Consider the following 18,864-nt stretch of genomic DNA (forward strand, 5'->3'; position numbering starts at 1 on the left):
TCGGGGGGTTCAATCCGCCTTTTTCATTGCGGTGTGCTGCCACCTAGCGTGCCTAGCGGAAGTTGAGGCGGTAGGGTTTGCCGGCGTTTCTTCCGGCTGCGTTCTCGTTGTATGCACGGCAATCCCACATTACGGCGAGGAGCGAAGTTTTTCTTCTGTGTTGGTGTTATAACGCCTTAAGATGACAGCCCCTGGTCATCACATAATACCAGGCGGCTTCTTATCACTGAATGAGGGCTAGCAGAGAAATCTCGGACAGATCCGTGTGCCGTCCGAGTAGCAGAGCGAGCAGTACTTGGAGTCGTCTGCATGAAGTGCGATCGCCAGCTCAACAAAGGCCGGCAGTTCGCCAAATGCCTTTAAGCGCTGGACACATGTACGATTGGTACACGCGATTCGCATGCGACTGATCGTTACGACTGTCGCCCCGACTAGTCGTACGTGTGAATTTGAGACGGCCCGATGCGCGCATGAGATGCGTCGTCGGCGTCGCTCCGCCCACTGCTTTTGCTCCATGGTCAACTACGATGATCGCTGAGCTGAATTTGTAGATTCTGCGCGTTTGTTCGCAAGAAATGGATAAAGCAAGCAATCGTGAAGCGTTTTCTGCCTTCGGAAACAGTCCGCGCACACGTAGGGTTGCCACCTTCCCCCGAAAGAAAAACCGGCCCTTCGGGCGGCGGCGTGGTATTTGCAATGTTGAATTTGCGTTGAAAAAAAAAAAACGCCAAGTTCTTTTTACATGCACTGCCATTTATTGTAGCTTTTTCCTAGAGAGAAATCACCATAATGTTTGTACTGAAAGTCACTGAGGATTTGGTTATTGCTATGACGTGCTGCCCTAAAGAGTAGCCGCAAATACCTCATCCATAAAAAGCTCTTCTTTGCATCGAACCGTGGCGGCGGCATTTCGTTGTAGTTCCTCCCCTTGGTCCCTCTCCATCTCATGAGGGAGCGCCCTCGCCCGCGTATTTTATCTGCTCGCGCGTCTTTGGGCAGCTTGTCGACATAATTTATCGTCGTTGTTGCTGGATTGACGCTTATATAACGCACAAAAAATAATCGCGGTACAAAAGCCAAAAAACCGGCCATGGACGGCCGGTTTTAGGTGCGAACCGGCAACCGGCCCTGTGTCTAAAAAAACGGTCGGGCTGGTCAAAAACCGGGCAGGTGGCAACCCTACGCACACGCCGGCCGCGCCTGCCAGCTCGGCACACTCAGCGGCTCGAACCGGCGCAGACCACGGTAGCAACCGCGCTTGTCGCTGCTCTTCTGAATCAATCTGATTGCTAAAAAGAAGTTCCACATGCGAGAAAGTAGGTGTTAGTGTGGTGAAAAATTGTGCTAAGGATTGTTGTCAGGGCTTATTTTAAAAGCGGCGATCAGACATCTGCCGCGATGCAAGCCTACGCTGACCGGTCGCCGCGGCGCGCGGTGCGCCGAGAGGCCCAGAGATGGCGATACCTGCGCGGAAGCATCGAAACAGGCTACGCAGATGTCTCGGTCACCGATCGTTCAAACGGCAGTTATAGCTTAAATAGAGTTCCTCATGCGAGAAAGGGGATGATAGTGTAGTGAAAAGTTGTGTTGCGGATTGTCATTCGCAGTTGCACAGATAGGATAGCGGCGATCAAATATCCGCCAGGATGCTAAGCCCAAAGTTCCCATCACCCGAGCCGACGCGAGCGACGCAAGCCGCCGTAGCCGATCGCGTGCGGCCGACGGGAAGCGATAGAAGCCGACACCGTTCCCTTTTCGGCACTCCGAGTTACAGCGGAACGCAGCACAAGTTGTGGGCATTGTTCCGCGCACAACGAGCACACACAAAAAATCAAACGATGTAAATACAACCACGACCCCTTCCCGCTTGTGCGGGAGCTGTGGGGAGTCCCCTACCCTAAGCGGTCCCCTACCGGACCGCTTAGGGACTTGGCCGCTAGGGGATTGCGCATGCGCAGTGAGGTTGTGAAAGAGGCGGATTGGCGTTTCCATTGGGTTGATTCTCTTGCGCTGACGCTGGTATTGGATTGTGTCAGCCCACTCGCTGAAGGGACCGTCGCTTCCATCACGTCTTCATCGGAAGAATCAAGTCAAGCACGGAGTCGTCAAGCAAAGTCACGCGGAGTCGAACGAGAGCGAGCGCTGACTGAACCGCCGCAGCGCGCTACCCGCCTTATATTCACAGCGCCTGAAGGAGAGGAGACAGCGGAGGAGAGTCGCGCATGCGCGCACTTGCGCACCGGAGCAGACGCGAGCGCAGCTGTTGTTGTTATGCTAATGCGACGGAGTGAGAGCGTTGCGCACAGCTGTCGGAGAGAAGAACGGGGGAGAGTTGCGCATGCGCAGGTGGTGTGCGGACGCCACCGCCGCCGGAGGGACATACCCCCGAGCAAGAGATGCGTCGCATCTAAAACGTCAACCTATCGGTGTTATCGCACGCGTGCAAACGAACAAAGACAATAAAAAACAAAAACAAATTAAAGACCGTACGAGTTTCGCAGCACACTACACGTGCGGTTCCAGAAATTTCAATTCATCATTCTGCAGTCTCAGCGAAGGTTGACTAACAGTAGCGAGCCGTCCTGCGTGTTCTTTTCTACGTGTCGTCTTTTTCGCGCTTGTTCCCAGAGGACACTTGTGGAATTATTTTTGGCGGAGAGGTGTACGTGGCCAGAGCGGGCTGCAGAAGTGCCGCCAGCTGAGCCACGCAAACTACCGTACGGGACGCACACGCCGTAAAGCTAGCGGTTAACTCCGTCATCACTCAGGACACCCCTTTTTCCACAGCCGCTGCTATAAGCGATGCAAAAGGTGGATTAGCAAGGGAAGGTTGTTTGTGGCTGCCGGCGTTGTTGGCGGCTGCTACCGGTCGTGGCGGTCTCGTAGTATTTGCTGCAATGGACCGATAGCTGGGATGGCTCTGCCGCTGTTGGGATCGAAGTTGGCGTCTGGCGGCGACGCCATGGCAATGACGTTGGAGCCGGGCCGAGGCCCAGACTGCGTTGGTTTGGCTAGACTTTGGACACCGCGTTGTCTACTGCCGCGACTACGGCGTTCAACACAGCTGGCTCGGTCAGCGATGAGGTCTGCTGGCGGAAAAGCCACAGACTGTTTTAAATTCAGAGCATTTGTATAACTCACGATGTCACCCGCGCGTTGGCGTCCGCAGCAGCCAGCCTCCCCCTACACTATAAAAAGAAATAAGTTACCGGCGCTTGGTTTCGATCCCACGACCCTGCGGGCAGAACGCAAGGTACATGGTGCTCTACCCACTGCGCCACAAAGCCGACACAGAATGAAAGGCTACGAACGCGCCTTACATCCTTGACTCATTCAAACTACGTTAAGAAGCTGCTGATACAACGCATTCACTACCTGTGGGCGGAACGCGAGGTACATGGTGCTCTTCCCACTGCGCCACAAAACCGACACAGAATCAAAGGCTATGAACGCGCCTTATATCCTTGACTCATTCAAACTACGTCGTCAGCGGCGTCCGTTGGCGACTCAGCGGCGTGCTAGCGGCGTGATAGCTGCGTGGTGTACACGTGATAGCACCAACCCCCCAAACACTAAACGTTAACGCAATACACCCACCCCCTATGCGACGCATTTACTCGAGTCCCCCTCGCGGGGAGATGGGCCCTTTTTTTTTTTGGCGCGTGACACCCTCCTTCCGGTAAGCTCGCTGTTTAGGCTGGGAAAAAAATTACACCATCTTCCCGTGGGGAACCATGAGGAGGATGCGAAGCATCATGGGGGTTCCGTGTAGGTTCCATTGTGTTGCCGTTATGTTGTTTCATTTATCAAAGCACGAATGGGAACGTATACTGTGAACCCCCATGTAGAGACAGAGAAATGTAGAGACAGCGAAGAGACCGACACCCGCGTTACCTGATCGAACACCTCCTGGTTCTCGTCTTTTGTTATTGCGTGCTCACGCTACTACCCCGCTGCCCGCCCTCTTCGTCCTCTTCTCTGGCTGAGCTGCAAGGCGCGTGGCGCTTCCCGCCGCAGCTTTCCCACGGGAAATTCAACATCCTCCTCTAAAGTTTTCAGTTCGTCGTTTCCGTTGACGTTCAGCTTCGCGTGTCTTCGTTGTATCAGTAGCTTCTTGACGTAGTTGGAACGAGTGAAGGACATAAGGCGCGTTCGTAGCACTTGCTCCTGTCTCGGTTTTGTAGCGCAGTGGGAAGAGCGCCACGTACCTCCCGTTGCGGCCAGAGCTTTATGGAATCGAAACCGGGCGCCGCCTAAATATTTCTTTTTTAGTGGACCGCTGACGTCAGCCCAAACGCTGACGGGGCTGAAGAGACGCGCATGCGCAGTAGAGTGCGGATGGCAGACAGCAACAAGGGAGGGAGGGACACAGCCCCGAGCATGAGATGCTTCGCATCTAATAAGTTGGTAAACACCGGTACGATGGTGGTGATGATGATGCGTTCAAATTTAAACATGGCCAGAGCCACTATATATCTTATTTAGTGGCTCTAAACACGGTGTAGTTGTGTCTTTTACGTAGCGAGAAGCATGTACTGCCCGGTCAGTAGTGCGGTTGATACGGTAAAATGTTTTTTCTCATGCTTTGTAAACATGAACATTTATTTTTAACTAGTCTAGCCAGGTTTCGTTAAAATTCTCTGTTTTGCGCTTATTTTTCCAGTTTCTTTTCATAATAATTTCGTTCTCTCTCAATTTTTGTAAGTTTTTTTTTTTGGCAGTATCTCGTCGTTCGTCGAATGAAGGTGCAAAAGAGACCATTTGCCTGTCTCTGGTTTTATTTGGGTTGTTACACATGGCTGTGATGATGTTTATTTTTCATTTTTTTGAAGTCTAGTTGCAGCGTAGCAGTTTATCTCGTTTTTTTTTCGTTATTGCTGTCGGCTGGCAATACTGTGATGTTTTAATCATGGAGTTTAGAAATGTGCTCCCAAATCGACTTGCACTGCTATAAGACTCTTTTGACGTCCGAAAGCTGCTCTGAAACAGCATTATCCCTGCTCCCTGAAGGAAGGAAGGAAGCAAACTTTATTTTCCTAAGCACCCTTAGTCCAGGGCGCCGTCTTTGGCTCCCTGAGCTGCTCCGAAAGTCTCAAGCCCGCTTAATTCCACCCCTGACAAATTATCCACAAACTTAATGAGAGATAATTGGTCGAGGGACATCTTAAAAACACAAATAATGAACATGTACTAACGAAACCAGAATTATGAATCTGACACATCGCCCACACAAGACGAACAAAAAATTAAGAGAATTCCTAGGAGAAAAACTGAAGCATGAAAAAAAAGCACCAATAGTATAACGCCCTGCATTTGCACAAACATGCATATTTGGCGAAGTTAGCGTATGTGATCGCTATAATAGTGTAAACAAACCGGTAATTGGGAAAAGGGAAAAAAATGCAGGAAGACACTTCAGGCTACTTATGTGTTAGATTACGAAAGCATTAGATTTTATTTCAAGCTGTGCGATCTCTAATGGTAAATCTGTCGTCATTATTACATCACTGTTGAGACAATGTCTTCTTGACGAGACGGACATACGTCCAGCGTATCATCTTCGCGTCGTAATGGTTGCGATGGTGTCCGGTGGGGCGATTTTAGCTGCAGCGAATGCTTGCCTCTTTGCTCGGCTTGCGGCATTTTTGAGTTCCACTGCATCTTCTGGGGTGAATGACCTCAGAAACCCACCGAATTATGTACACCAGCCATCATTTGTTGGCACACTTTTGACACAGGCACAGTTAAGCGTCGTCAAAAGAAAGGGCGTTTCATGGAATATTGCCTTAACACAATAGATGAGAATCCTCCCAGAATATATCTGATAAGAAAGCATCTTTTTGTTGCAAAGCCGCACAGTGACATGGGCAGAAGTGATAATGGTGCGAAAGCCCGAAGAAAACCTCTTGGGGCTTCACTAGCAATGACAAGCTCTGGAGCACAGGCGTGTAAAGCGCGCAGTAAGTTCACTTCGTACTACGGCGCCAGCAGGAAAGGAATAGGCACCCGGAAAGTGCCCGGGTAGACGGGCTCGACAGGGTTGCCTCGTCCTATTCAAAACAAACGCGGTGTACTTACAACATCGTTGCCCTCATTCCCGCCTACAACAATACGTTTCCCAAGAGCATTGCCTCTGCTAATTAGTCCAAGCGGTTTGTTTACCCGCACCCTGGAACTTCCCCCGAGACCCTGCAGGTCCTAATACCCAACGCCCGCTCCGGCGCAGCAGTCACTCTCAACACCCACGACCGACGAGCCTGGTACCGCCGTTTAGGCGCAAAGATCTCACGGCACCTTTCGATCTTCTGCCGCATGTGCAGGTCCGACCGACCCACCACTACTTCGAAACTATGCCCAAGACACCGGGGGACGCCGTGGGGGTTTCTCTCCTCCCATCAAAGCCATTCAATAATCTGAAATTTACCGGGCTCACCAGTCCAGTGTGAATGACGCAAAACAATCTGTGCTCGGGGCGTGCGTGCGCAGGGATTCTACCCCGCCCGCTCAAAAGATTTATCTTTCCACCCATTCCCCGCCATGAGTCAATCGATTTTGAAATAAATTCATTCATTCATTTATAAGAAAACTAAATGCTTCGCGAATACAAGCGTTTATAAAATTCATCAAAGAGCATAACGGGTCTTTCAGTGTTCAGAACAGGCGGCACTGGTGCAGAGGGTTGAGCGGGTCTCCCGGCGCACATTTGAAGGCTTCGGCGAACTCTGGCACATACTGCAGAGCAAGATTGCACAAGGCGTCCCCTTCAATCTGAATGCTGCCATCGCATATTGAGTAACACTGGGCCATGAACAGTGTTTGCAGACCAGTGTACTGTTCGAGCCCGGGCAAAGGAGGCTCGGAACTATAGTTAGTGCTCTTGTACGCATCTACAAGAGCTCCGAACCCCAGGACTATGGCCGCGTAGGACCAAACGTCGGTGTCGTTAGGGCTGAATGGCCCCACCTTCATGCAGTTGAGCATAGATTTCACACGGGACGCATTCGCGGATAGGTAAGAGAGGACGAACTTAGCCCCGATGGCAGAGGCCACCTGGAATCCAAAGCCTCCGTAATTAACTGACGGAGGCAGCGACGCATGGAATAGCGGATACGACAGGCTGTAGGGCATCAGCTGGAAATCTTGTTCTTCCTCGAGGGTAATAATGTAACGCAAGAAGTCAATTGCATGCAACATTTCATCGACCTCCGCCGTGGTTTTAACGAGCACCGAATTTTGCCAGTTGCTCACGAAGGAGGAACTCGTCATGTCGCGTTTTGGGGCACTTCCGTCCCTAGAATTTTCTGTTTCGCCGTTGAATCTCCGAAACACCGTCGTCAGCGAGCTCCAGTTGCCGAGTACAATCACGCTTTCGTCAAAGTGATCCCAGTTGGAAAGACGGTGGAAGAAACTCCTCCTCAAGTTCAGCGTGAGCTCTCTGGCGACGGCCTCAGCTCTTCCATGGAGAACTTCGTAGTTGTACCTCGCGAAAGGGGCTTTCCTGGAGAAGAATACTGCTCTGCTGAGGCAGAAGGCTCCGTAATAGACTTCCGCTCTTCTAGCGTCCCGGTCGTAATAATTTAGAACAAGGTCCTTGTTCGAGTACAGGGCAGCAACCTGGACTGTGCACCATGAGAGGAACAAGTGAAAAGTGTCTTCGCCATGCTCCACCCATAGACTAAACACAGCTCTCGCAAAGTTGGTCTTGGTGATCCAAAACTTAAGAGGCGTGGACAGGTTCAGATTAAAAGTGCTCGACAGTTTCGCACAGCGAGTCTCAAAAACATTTGTGTCATTCGGAATGATTTCAGCTAAGGTATCCGAAGACCCGTCAGAATGACGGTCCACTTCCGAGAGCTTTGTCATCATGTCACAATCGTAGGCAGACACGTTCTCGTAGCTTACGCCATCGGAAGTGCCATTTGCCCCGAAGGAATTTTTCAGAAAATCGAAGTACATATAGTTGCGGTGTCTCGCGGATTCCCCTTTGGGGCAGGAGTACTGGGTGGGCAGAGACGGTAGGGACTTGCCGGGGCTCAGAGCCAGATAAGCCACCTTCCTAAAAAGCTTGACATCGACGTTCAGTAAAGCATCCCAGCCTAGCTTGAGTGAAGTGTAGAACAGCGTGTGCAGGGCGTCGGCCAATCGGGAGGGCCGCGGCCACACTATGCCGGCGTCGAGCAGCGCCTCCTTGACGGCCGGCAGCTGGTCGCTCTTGCCCAGTAACACCTCCCGGCAACTGCGGTACAAAGCGGCGGCCTGCTGCTCTTCATTCTGTCCTGTGGCCGGCACGGGGATTCTCAACAGAGTCTGGGTCAACCTGTTCAACACGTCGTGGCCAAACTGCATTTCCCAAACGCTCAGCTTGTGGTTCTTCTGCCAGCCGTCGCAGACGAAGTGGGTGAAGCTATGGCACGGGTTCACCCACTTGTTGATGGACGCGAGGAGGCGGCCAGCGTAGTTGCGGCAGGCGTACGTCTGACAGACATTCGGCGATGTCTTCGGAGTAGGCCAGGCAAGCTTCATGACCACCAACGCCGCCACAGCCACGACCAGAAAAATGGTCGGAAGTGCTAGCCATACGAAGTACCGCCTTGACGACCGTTTGGGAGAGTCCTGGACATATATAAAAAAAAAAAAAAAAAAAAAACACGGTCTGTTCAGGCGTTTCTTTTCAGATAACCGAAATACGTGGCTCCGCGAAATAAACCAAGCAGGTAGAGTAACGAATTACATGCCGCGTTCTTTTCATTTCTTTTTGCAATCTTGTTTCACTACGCACGTCCTTATCATCGGCATCACTGCAAGGCGAAGGCCTCGCCCATAGACTTCCAATCGTTCCTACCCCCTCCTTCCGAAATAATCTAGCCCGAATCTCTGAATTCCTGTCACCCCTCGATCTAGTCATCTCTCTTCACCTACTTCTACTCGCGTCTGGCGGTAGCCACTTGTCACCCTGATATTCCATCGGTTGTCAATTGTCATTAAATGCCCGGCTAAATTGCACTCGTTTCTCGAACTGGAGCTAGGCGGTCTTCCAGAAGAGTGTTTTCTATCCCATTACGTCCGTTTTGTTGCTCCTATCATTCTCTCCGTGGCTTGTTGGACTGCTGACATTAATTTTCTTTCGAGGTGTACAGTTATCCCTAAGTTTCCGTCCGTAAGTCATCACCGGGAGCTGGTTGTGTGCCTAACGACTCAATATTTGGTAGCTCTTGCCGAATACAGCACAGGTGACAAGCTTCTCCTTTCAGTAAACTCTTTAAAAAAAGGTAGTGGCACTTACTAACGGAAAACTAACCAGTTACTTGTCCCCGTATAAACTAGGTACTTAGTGCTGTTTACTAACTGGTCATGCATAACCCAGTAAAAAGCTACGCGTGACTGTGGATCTGCTGAGCGCGGAGCGCGACATAGACACATTCAAGACGCACATATCAAAACCAATGAGATGCACGAGGAGGGCGAGTACAGCTTAGGTAACTTAGACATACATATGCTCTTCTTGCTTTTATAGTCAGCAGCGGAAAGTCCTCCGATAGAGTCGGTGGACTTGTTGCAAAAATGAAGTATTTTAGCGATAACTTTAGAATTACGCATTTTAATGTGAGCATATACAAGTCAGCATGTGGATTTGCAAAAAACTTTTTAATCGTGATTTGGAGTGAGAAAAGTGCTGTAGTTATTATGTTTAATAATTCATAGAATTTTATACTATCAGTGAATGTTAGTATATATCTAACAAGCAGCAGTTACTAACTCCACGGTCTAGACTAGTAACGGTTCCACACTTAGTGGCAGGACCTACGTACACCCGGCGTCAAAATAAGACGGGGCACGCGAGCGCATGGCAAAATGCATCGCCGCGACATCTGACGTTGCACATCAGCAGGACCCGCTTGCCCGTACGCATAAGTTCCCGATTAAGTTCCCGCTAACGAATAAGACGCCAATAAGTCGAATGCGGCCACCGCAAATAAGCCGGTTGCCCGAAAACCCGACAGAAACGCTACCTTAACCGAGCGTTGGTATCAGTTTCGGGCAAACGACTTATTACCTATACAGCGGTAAAGTCGCTAGCCTGTCTTTTCATTCGCTTCAAACGGCAACGCTTGTCACATTCAGCGCTTGGCGCCAGGGGCCACTGTCTTTGGGCAACCCCTCTTGCTCGCACACGCTTCAGCGGCCGAGGGCGAGGGTGAATATGCGTTGCTCGCTCTGCGCTGCTCTGACAAAGGATACACGAAAACGGGACTGCTATCTTAGTTTTAAATACTGCATTCTTTTTTACAGGAAAGCTTTCTATGGCTAGGATCCAGCAGATCGTCTCCGGTAATAGAGCAATGTAGACAAGAATGTAGACAAGATGTAGACAAGAACTGCGTCTTAGGCCGGGTTAAGAGTGTTGTCGCAACTGTCGTAATATCTTTAAGTAAGGACGTCATTTGACATCTCAGCCAACCGAACTGTGTAAAACGCCGTTTTTTTTAGTCTGAACATAGTCTGAACATAGCATTAAGCGAACGCACATCATTGTCGCGTGAACGCCCCCCTCACGTTTTCTCCAAGCGTCGAGCGCCTCGCGTGGACACAGCATACTGCCCCTTCCCTTCCCCCACCGCACACTTTCGGAGAGCGCTCGCTTGCGCCACCAAGGCGAACCTACTCCCCTCCAAATTTCACGACACTCCTCCATTGCTTTCCTTCACTCGTCGGTCTTCCCATCGTTCGCTCGGTCACGACGCCGCCGACGCGGCTGAGCCCAGAGAAGGGCGCCAGAGGGCTGTTCCTTAAAATGTCTTCCCAACAATTCATTTGTGTTAGGAGGTGAAGCAGACATTAAGGAGATCGTTGTAAGCTTGATCTTTGTAAGATGGCTTTCCCACATCGACTGTTGAACAGTTAATCAAGTCAATCTTCGGAGGGAATACCATCACATAAAGTGGCTCTAACGCTTGTTTCATTGAAACTATACCGAAACAAATTATATTACAATTATCCGCTAAGGCGAATCTAACACAAAGCCGGGTTTTATATTTTTCAAAATTGCATGGTTCACAGTTAAATTGTAAATATTGTGTAATGCTCGTCCGCTGTCAGTACATATAGGATTCTACGGGAGGGAAACGGACAGCCCCATGTTTGACCACCGGAAGAAAACTCGTTAAAGTTTCATTCAGTCAATTACCCAGGAACTATGTTGAATCGCAAATTACAAACAAAAGTGTTTTACTTCGTGCACTCCTTGGACCCAGTCAAAGCTCACGTTGAGGCTCGGCACCGCAGCTTTGATGGTCATCCTTCTTCACAGAGTGAAAGGGCACTGAATTTTTATAATTTTTTTTGTCAAAACCAGGACCACGCTGAACTCTTCTCCCGTTTCCTCTTTTTTAATTGTTTCAGAACGTGTGCAAGGAGAAGTCTCATCACACCTTCATAAAATAGATTATTTCTCGCTCCAGTTCGTATTCTGTTTGTGTGCTCATTCTTAGTTAACAACCAATTGCATGTTTTACGAAAAAAATATTAAAACTCGTTCCACCGATTGTGATTGATATCTACTGAAACAGCGCGGAGCCGCAGTTACGACTCTTTTTCTCCAATACAAGGCAATCTCTCTTCGTAGATTGCGTTATAATGACAACAAACTAATTATCCAACGTTTACAACTTCTCTACCTAATTACGACAAGTAATTCAAACTCGGCATAAATTGTCCTATCAGCATAGTCTCATAGAACTTGTTTCGGATACACTTAATAACACCTGAGTTAAAGCCATTTCCACGCTTCGCTGCGCAACAGGCAGTGTCGGAAGGCCAGCTTACAAAGACCAAGCTTCCGCCGATCTTCATAAAGTCGGCTTTACCTGTAAACACAAACGCTTTGCTGGGAACTCCGGAGGGAGTGTAAAACGATACAAGGATACAAACGATACAAACGATACAAGCTGTTAGAAATACCGAAGTGGGAGAGCATATGTGGGACACAATTTTGTCACCGCGAGACGGGCAAGGGCAGGGCGAGCAACGCATCTTCACTCTCACCCTCGGCCGCTGAAGCGTGTACGAGGAAGACATGTTGAGCAAAGAAAGTGACCCCTGGCGCCAAGCTCTGAATGTGATCAGCGCTACCGTTTGAAGCGAAGTAAAAGACAGGCTAGCGAGCGTGGTTGGACTCGCACGCGCACATCGATGTCTCGACACCAGAAGTGCAACGTCATGTGTCGCGGCAATGCATTTTGCTACGCGCTCGCGTGCCCCGGCTTATTTTGACGACGGGTGTACCTTCAATAAAGCTTGGTGTTGGGCTAGTAGGTATTTAGACATAATGGAACAAATAGCGCTGAACTTAACACGACGACCACAGCATAAAAGGAAAAAAAAAAGGACACACGAAACGGAAGATGCGCTAATAGCAACTTTGAAAAGTTTAATAGACAAAACAACATATAAATACCCCTGCCACCTCGTATCACTTCCCAGTGCACGTGGGAGTCATATGACTTCATACAACAGTTGTTTGGATACTGAGTCTGTCTTTCCAGCGACGAGACTGACGGAGCGCTGACGCACTCACCTTCTAGGCCAAAAACCATAGAAAATGCTTCGCAGATTTTCCTTGTGACTCTTCCTTGTGATTTTCCTTGCGCGTGCGTGCGTGCGTGCGTGCGTGTGTGTGTGTGTGTGTGTGTGTGTGTGTGTGCGTGTGTGCGTGCGTGCGTGCGTGCGTGCGTGCGTGCGTGCGTGCGCGCGCACGCTTGGCATTCCGGACCCTCTCCAGTCAAGCAGCTCGCCGGGCGATATCTTCGGGGTGGTCAGACACCGCTCGACGACGACGGCTCAAAGCCTCCCGTTTCCCCGCAACGCTCAGAGAAGACGGCCCGTCCTTGCTCATGGTTAGGCTCGTACTGACTATGCGAGCGCAGCGCCCCTCTTAGTCGATCAGGCGCGCGGCTGCGGAGAGCGCATGCGCCAAGCTGCCGCCGGCGACGGTTAGCACACGGGGCAGCGCGCAGAGCTCGGCGCGGTGAGTCGCGTGATGCGTTGCCAAGGCTACGGCGCAGCAGCGGTTAAATGAAGGTCAAATTGCCGGTGACAGCGAAGCTCGGCTCCACCAGGTTAGTAAAGCTTTGCTTCAATGCTTCAAAAAGAAAGCATGCTTGTCTTCTTCGAGCTAAGGTGCCATATAAACACCCGTTGGATCCGTTGGCTCGCCACGCCCGCGTCGTGAGATCTTACGGCTCGGGGTCCCAATATTGCTCGTCGCGACAAATTATTCCGCAGACGCCTACCACGGCGCTACTCATAGCCCAGGACAGCTCCGCGGCGTAAAGCTCCAAATTTGCGCTCGTATGATACAGCGGGCCAAGAAGGTTATCAGGCGGTTCTGCTACAACATCTGGTTCTGCTGGCGAATTAACCACCGGCATAAAGTGCCCATTTATCTATAAACAGGCGCGTTCAAAATACAAAACGGGTGTGAAAGCCTAAATCATATTGAAGGGCTATCTCGTGAGACTTGTGTATAGATCGTTAGCATAAAGTTTTGAAGCTATATATGATTGTTTAAAATTTGAAATAAAGCGCCAGCGGGCGGTCAATGCTTTGCAAAGCTACACGATGCCGATTAGTGGGCCGACGTCGCGTTCGGAACACTCACTGGTCCAGCTGGGAAGAGCTTGCTGGTTGAATGGCCAATTCTAGCGTGAGTGGGGGATGACTCGTGCAGCAGAAGGCCCCTGCTCGCGACCGAAGGCACGACGCTGAGGGCTGGCGACGGCCGAGGCGATTCGGGCAGCAGACCGCCCGTGGTGCCTTCTTCATACGCCCTGCTGGAAGACCCCGCCGCCGACGGCCGCGTTGACCCGGGCTGTGATCTGGGCTGCGGGAGGGCCGTGACGGCCGCGTCAGGAGGCGACCTGCTGGAGGCCGCGGACGGTCGGGTCGGGAGGCTAGCGCGCGTAGCCGTGGGCCCGCGCGGCCGTTCGGCGACGGCCCGGTCTGCAGCTTCTGTGGCCGCTTCTTGAATGGCCGGTGGTGACGTGACTGTGGGGCTTGTAGCACCTGCCGACGGAACACTTTATAGAGTACGTGTATTTATCAGTTATAGCGAAATCTCTACTACGCCATCCCGCCCGCCCCTCTTCTTGTTCTTCGGATCAGCACTCCTCCTGCCTTGCTTTCAGGACAGACACCCCTACAAGCCATCACTAACAGCAGCATCCCCTTTCCATCCCGTCATGCTCCTGGGCCTTGGAGGCTTATCCTGGACATCCGTGCCCTCGAGCATCAGCTCCTATTGGTCAGCAGAGCAGAGGCCGCGTCCATGGCACTCGGATTTCCCTGAGCCAGAGTCCGGGCCTCCTCTCCCCAACCCCCTCACCTTTTAAAGGCCAATAAATTGCGCTCCACCACAGCCTACTACGCCACGTCTCGCTTATGTCATTCGCAGCGTCAACATGACCTTTAACCGCGGGAGCGCAAGTGCGGGGGTTGTGACGTCACGCCACGTGATCCGCTGAGGAGAGGCATCGAGCAGCACTCGATCGAAGCCACGCCGCTGCGGCACCACGTGACTAGGAGATGCTTGACTGCTTCGCCGGTGCTTGTTCGCTCGATCTCGCGTGGATGACGCGCCGGTTTGGACGTCTGTGTGTGGGCTTCAGCGCAATGCTTTACTGGTCACGAAACTTCGGCGCTCGTTTCACTCGTTTCGTTTCACGGCGCTCGTTTCAGCGCTCGGCGGCGCCACTACAGGCGCCACCGCTGCACGAAGGGCATCCAGCCGTCGCGCGTGCGGCATATTGGGCGTGCAAACGCTCGCTGCTTTTGGTGTCTGAGCACTGATTAATTGTGCTTTTTGTCGTAGTAGTCAGCGATTAATAGTCCAGTCATTGTGTATGTCACCTGCCTTCAATGGGGTTTTATTTTTTTTATGTAAAAAACCGTAGACTTCGACCGTGAACGGCAACGGCTTCTGCGTCCTCTTGGCACAAGCGCTGCGTCGTCGTGTTTACGGATTTTTAAATCTCCATTGCTTCTTTTTTTAAAGCAAAAGTTGTAAATACCACACATACGGCAGCTCCGTAGTCACGGGCTGCTGCGGGCCTATCGATAATACAATAAAAAAAAAACTGAAAGAAACCAAGTGCGCGTCGTTCAGACTACGCTTAATGAATCCGTTGATTGCTCTGGAATGCACAGAACGCTAAAAGAGATAGCCCAATAGTATTGTCGTTTCGATGAGTGAGTACATACTTGAGAACATCTAAAAACACTGCAGAAACGCGACGGATCAAAACACGAAGAGATATATGTTGCACCGTGTGTCTTTCCGCTTCCACGCTTTAAAAAATTTCGATATTACGAAGGGAGACAAAAGAGCGTGGTCCAGCGCACAAAAATTTATTTTTTTGCGCTGCGATGTGCAGCACACGGAGGAAACAGAATATTGGCACGTAGCCAAGAACGACGCAAAGCTTTCCTGAATGAACTTTACTAAAGCGACCTCCTGCTCTACAAAAGACTAGAATGAAACACAAACGTCGAAGAAGCAGTCCGCAGTGTGACGTGCACAGATAACTGTCGATAAAGTGAGTGGCGTGGAGCTTGCTAGCATGCATTTCTCTCGGAACGTTATTCATTTCAGATCCATGGAAATTGGATCGAAAACATTGTCGAAGAAACAAAAAATCAAGTTAGCGACAAGGTGACACCCTTACCATATCAAACAATATTGAATTGTCCCCCATCTTCACACTTTGCCAGATTATTGCCAAATATTATGGGCGATTCACTGAATTTTTTTCGCTTTGCATTCAAAACCCCTCCCGCTCCCACCCGATTTGCTGTCCAGCCCTCCGTATGACAAAAAGAGCAAACGGACGCTCCGGTTGAAACACCAGATAAGAAAACCGGAAGCGGCCACGCGCGGTTACAAAACAAACAAAACGAATCCTAAGGGATAATTCGCGGAAATATGAAAAGTAAAAGCACAAGGACGTCCCAAAGCTTTTTTTACATGCGAGCCTGAGCGCAAGGTAATGCAAGTTTGCAAACAAGTAATGAAGCACCGCTACTAGCTGACTGATCTGACGAAAATCCGGCTTTAAGTTAGCCTTGTATAGTTCTAGGTTCAGGATGCTCTCAAAAGAGTACATTGTTTTTTTCATTCTCACACACAGTGCATTCCCACGCACAGTCGCACTTATAATCGAAGCTGAAATCTCTCGTTTCTTGCCTTGGAATGGCGCGCCTCCATTTCTCATGCAGCTCCCCGTCGCTCGGTAACCAGAACAAGGAAACATTTTCTGATGTATCGTTGTAGAAGGAACGACATCCCGGGACGCAACACGTGTTCGGCATCGTCGTTGCACTAAACAGCGCGAGATGCACGTTACATTTTTTTCCCGCACGAAACAAACACAACTCGCCGTGTCTCCGCCTTTCAACCCAGCGCAATGCCGCCCGAGGAGTGACGTCAGTAAGATGGTAGCGCCACCGCGCGGCGGACAAACGCAGCATATGAAGCTCTCCCATTGAGTTACGGAGCAGTTTCGTGACCACTAAAGCATTGAAGGACTTTGCTTTGTTGAAGCACTGTGTGTATAGTATTTGCAAACATAAACCAAACAGACCTTTCGAGATCACCAGGTTAACAAGTGTTAAACTTGACGAGTCCTTTTGCATGCGTTAAACAAAGTTTATTTCTCCTCCTCTTCCTCTTCCTCCTCCTCCTCCTCCTCCTCCTCCTCCTCCTCCTCCTCCTCTACCGACTTCCAGCCACTTGCTAAATTTGCAAAGCACTGAGTAAGCGTTGGGGAGAAGCACGAATGTCATAATTAGCGTTAGCTGGAGTCACGAGGTACATACCTAGTGTCTGTTGCTACTGCGAATAACCGAGCAGCGGCAAAGTAAGTCCGAAACCCACCTGCCCGCACAAACTGGCGTAAACTCCGTGAATATAATATCCAAAACGTAAAACATATCTACCATCACGTTTTGTACTTGTTGCGTCATCAGTGACACTATCAGGTACACGTAAAGGAGGGCTTCTTGTGCGGATACTTCTTGCTGTAGTCGCGGGGGCATCAAAGCATCACTGAGCGAAACGCTCAGGCGCTGCATAATAAGGGACATGCTATAGCTATGGTTGCAGCGACACATGCGTTCATTATAAAAAAAAATTGACCCTTCCTATAACTGCACGCATATTCCGAAACGCCCTACAGGCATCAAGTCGTGGTTGGCATGAGAAATTCCAAGGGGAATTCGTGATAACCATCACGTGAGAAGATGTGGATTATATATTTAAATCCACGACATTACCGGTACGTGAAAACTTGTCCCTCCGCGTACCCCCTTAACGCTCACGCGAGGTATAAAGGCGAACTCCAGATTTGATTTTACCAATAGGCCTCCTGCGCTGGAGTTTTGGCGACATGCAGCGCCCCTAGTGGCCGACGCCTCTGGGTAGTACAAAAGCAGACGACCTCGCCTCCCTCCATGCGTTTTCAATTACAAGGCAGAGTGAAACTTGGTTGTGCTTAGTTTAATCGCTTCGTGGCTCGTTTAAATGACTGCATACTGTATGAAATAACCCTTAAAGTAGTTGTAGAGGCTAAACAAAATAATATCCGCTCAAACGAGTCGATTTATCGGCTTTCTTTTCAGCGAGCTGTCGCGGTCGTCGCGGCGTGGGAAAGTGTCGCCAGGTCGGCCGGTCTAACTTCCTGACGACGATTACCGTTCTTTCTTCTTGCGTGCGGTCGACAAAAGAAAGTTCACGAGTAGCATAAACACGAAACGCTGCTCATCCTATAGCCTGAGGTAACTGCAAAAGGTTGCTTCAGCGGGAGCATGCAAGCGAACCCAAGAATTGCGCAGCCGACTCAGCTGACACTGCTGGCCTGGCACCGCCATGAGAACGTGTGGAAATTTTGTTTTGTATTTTCGCAAACTAAATGGTCCTTGCGTAACGTTTTACGCCACACGATTTACGAACGGCAGGATACATGTATACTAGCAAGTAGGTGAGGCATTGCGTCAGACAAACAAATTAAGCGCTATTAAAGGACGCAAAACAATCACCCAATCGCGCGCCCGCTGCCTGCAGAAATGTGTACTTCTATATTTGCACAATATAACATAACACAGCCGCATACACGGCACGCGGCCCCGAATATTTACATGCGATCATCACTGACTCTGTTGGTTATCTTCGTCGCTAACAATCTTAACGCCGACACGCCAGTTTTGTCCTCAAATAGAGTTAGACAGCGAGACAAGAACAGAAAATTGGTCGCTTCCAGTTGAATTGTCCCCCATCTTCACACTTTGCCAGATTATTGCCAAATATTATGGGCGATTCACTGAATTTTTTTCGCTTTGCATTCAAAACCCCTCCCGCTCCCACCCGATTTGCTGTCCAGCCCTCCGCCGTGTCGGCTGCATGCAACTCGGCCCTACACTTCAAAACGTTGCTGACCCTCATTCTAGCCTATTAAGTGCGAACTGGGAATATATGATGCAAGAGCGTAATTAAGTAAAGTGAGCGCAAACAAGGAAAGCGAGCGGCCTCTCGGTTCGCCCGACCACTTTGTTTTACGGCCACCAATTTCGGAATCGCAAAACAGATTTCACGCTTCTTACGCTCGCTGAATTTTGTCACTGAGACACGCAACAAATAGCAAGCTAACGCTGCACCATGTATTCGTAACGGCGACGCAAACGAGCACTATTTAATGAAAGCGCACGCATAGTTCCCAGGTACGCAAAAAAGCGGCGCACCGCAGCAGGCGAGCCAGCGGTCGGCCGGACTCGCTGGCTTTTAAAGCGCCATCATCGCCGATTGCGTCACTCTTCTTT

The 18,864-nt window shown here is 50.3% G+C and overlaps 1 protein-coding gene across 1 annotated transcript; it reads right to left on the reverse strand.

Moving 5' to 3' along the window:
• Positions 1 to 6,651: 6,651 nt before the first annotated feature.
• LOC144175170 (neprilysin-1-like) lies at positions 6,652 to 8,523 on the reverse strand. Its single transcript, XM_077704275.1, has one exon. It carries the CDS (start codon positions 8,521 to 8,523, stop codon positions 6,652 to 6,654), a length of 1,872 nt encoding a protein of 623 aa, XP_077560401.1.
• Positions 8,524 to 18,864: the final 10,341 nt, after the last annotated feature.

Source organism: Haemaphysalis longicornis, unplaced genomic scaffold (genome assembly GCF_048455015.1).
Source record: "Haemaphysalis longicornis isolate Haplotype H1 unplaced genomic scaffold, Haemaphysalis longicornis Haplotype H1 scaffold_3, whole genome shotgun sequence".
Classification (NCBI taxonomy): domain Eukaryota; kingdom Metazoa; phylum Arthropoda; class Arachnida; order Ixodida; family Ixodidae; genus Haemaphysalis; species Haemaphysalis longicornis.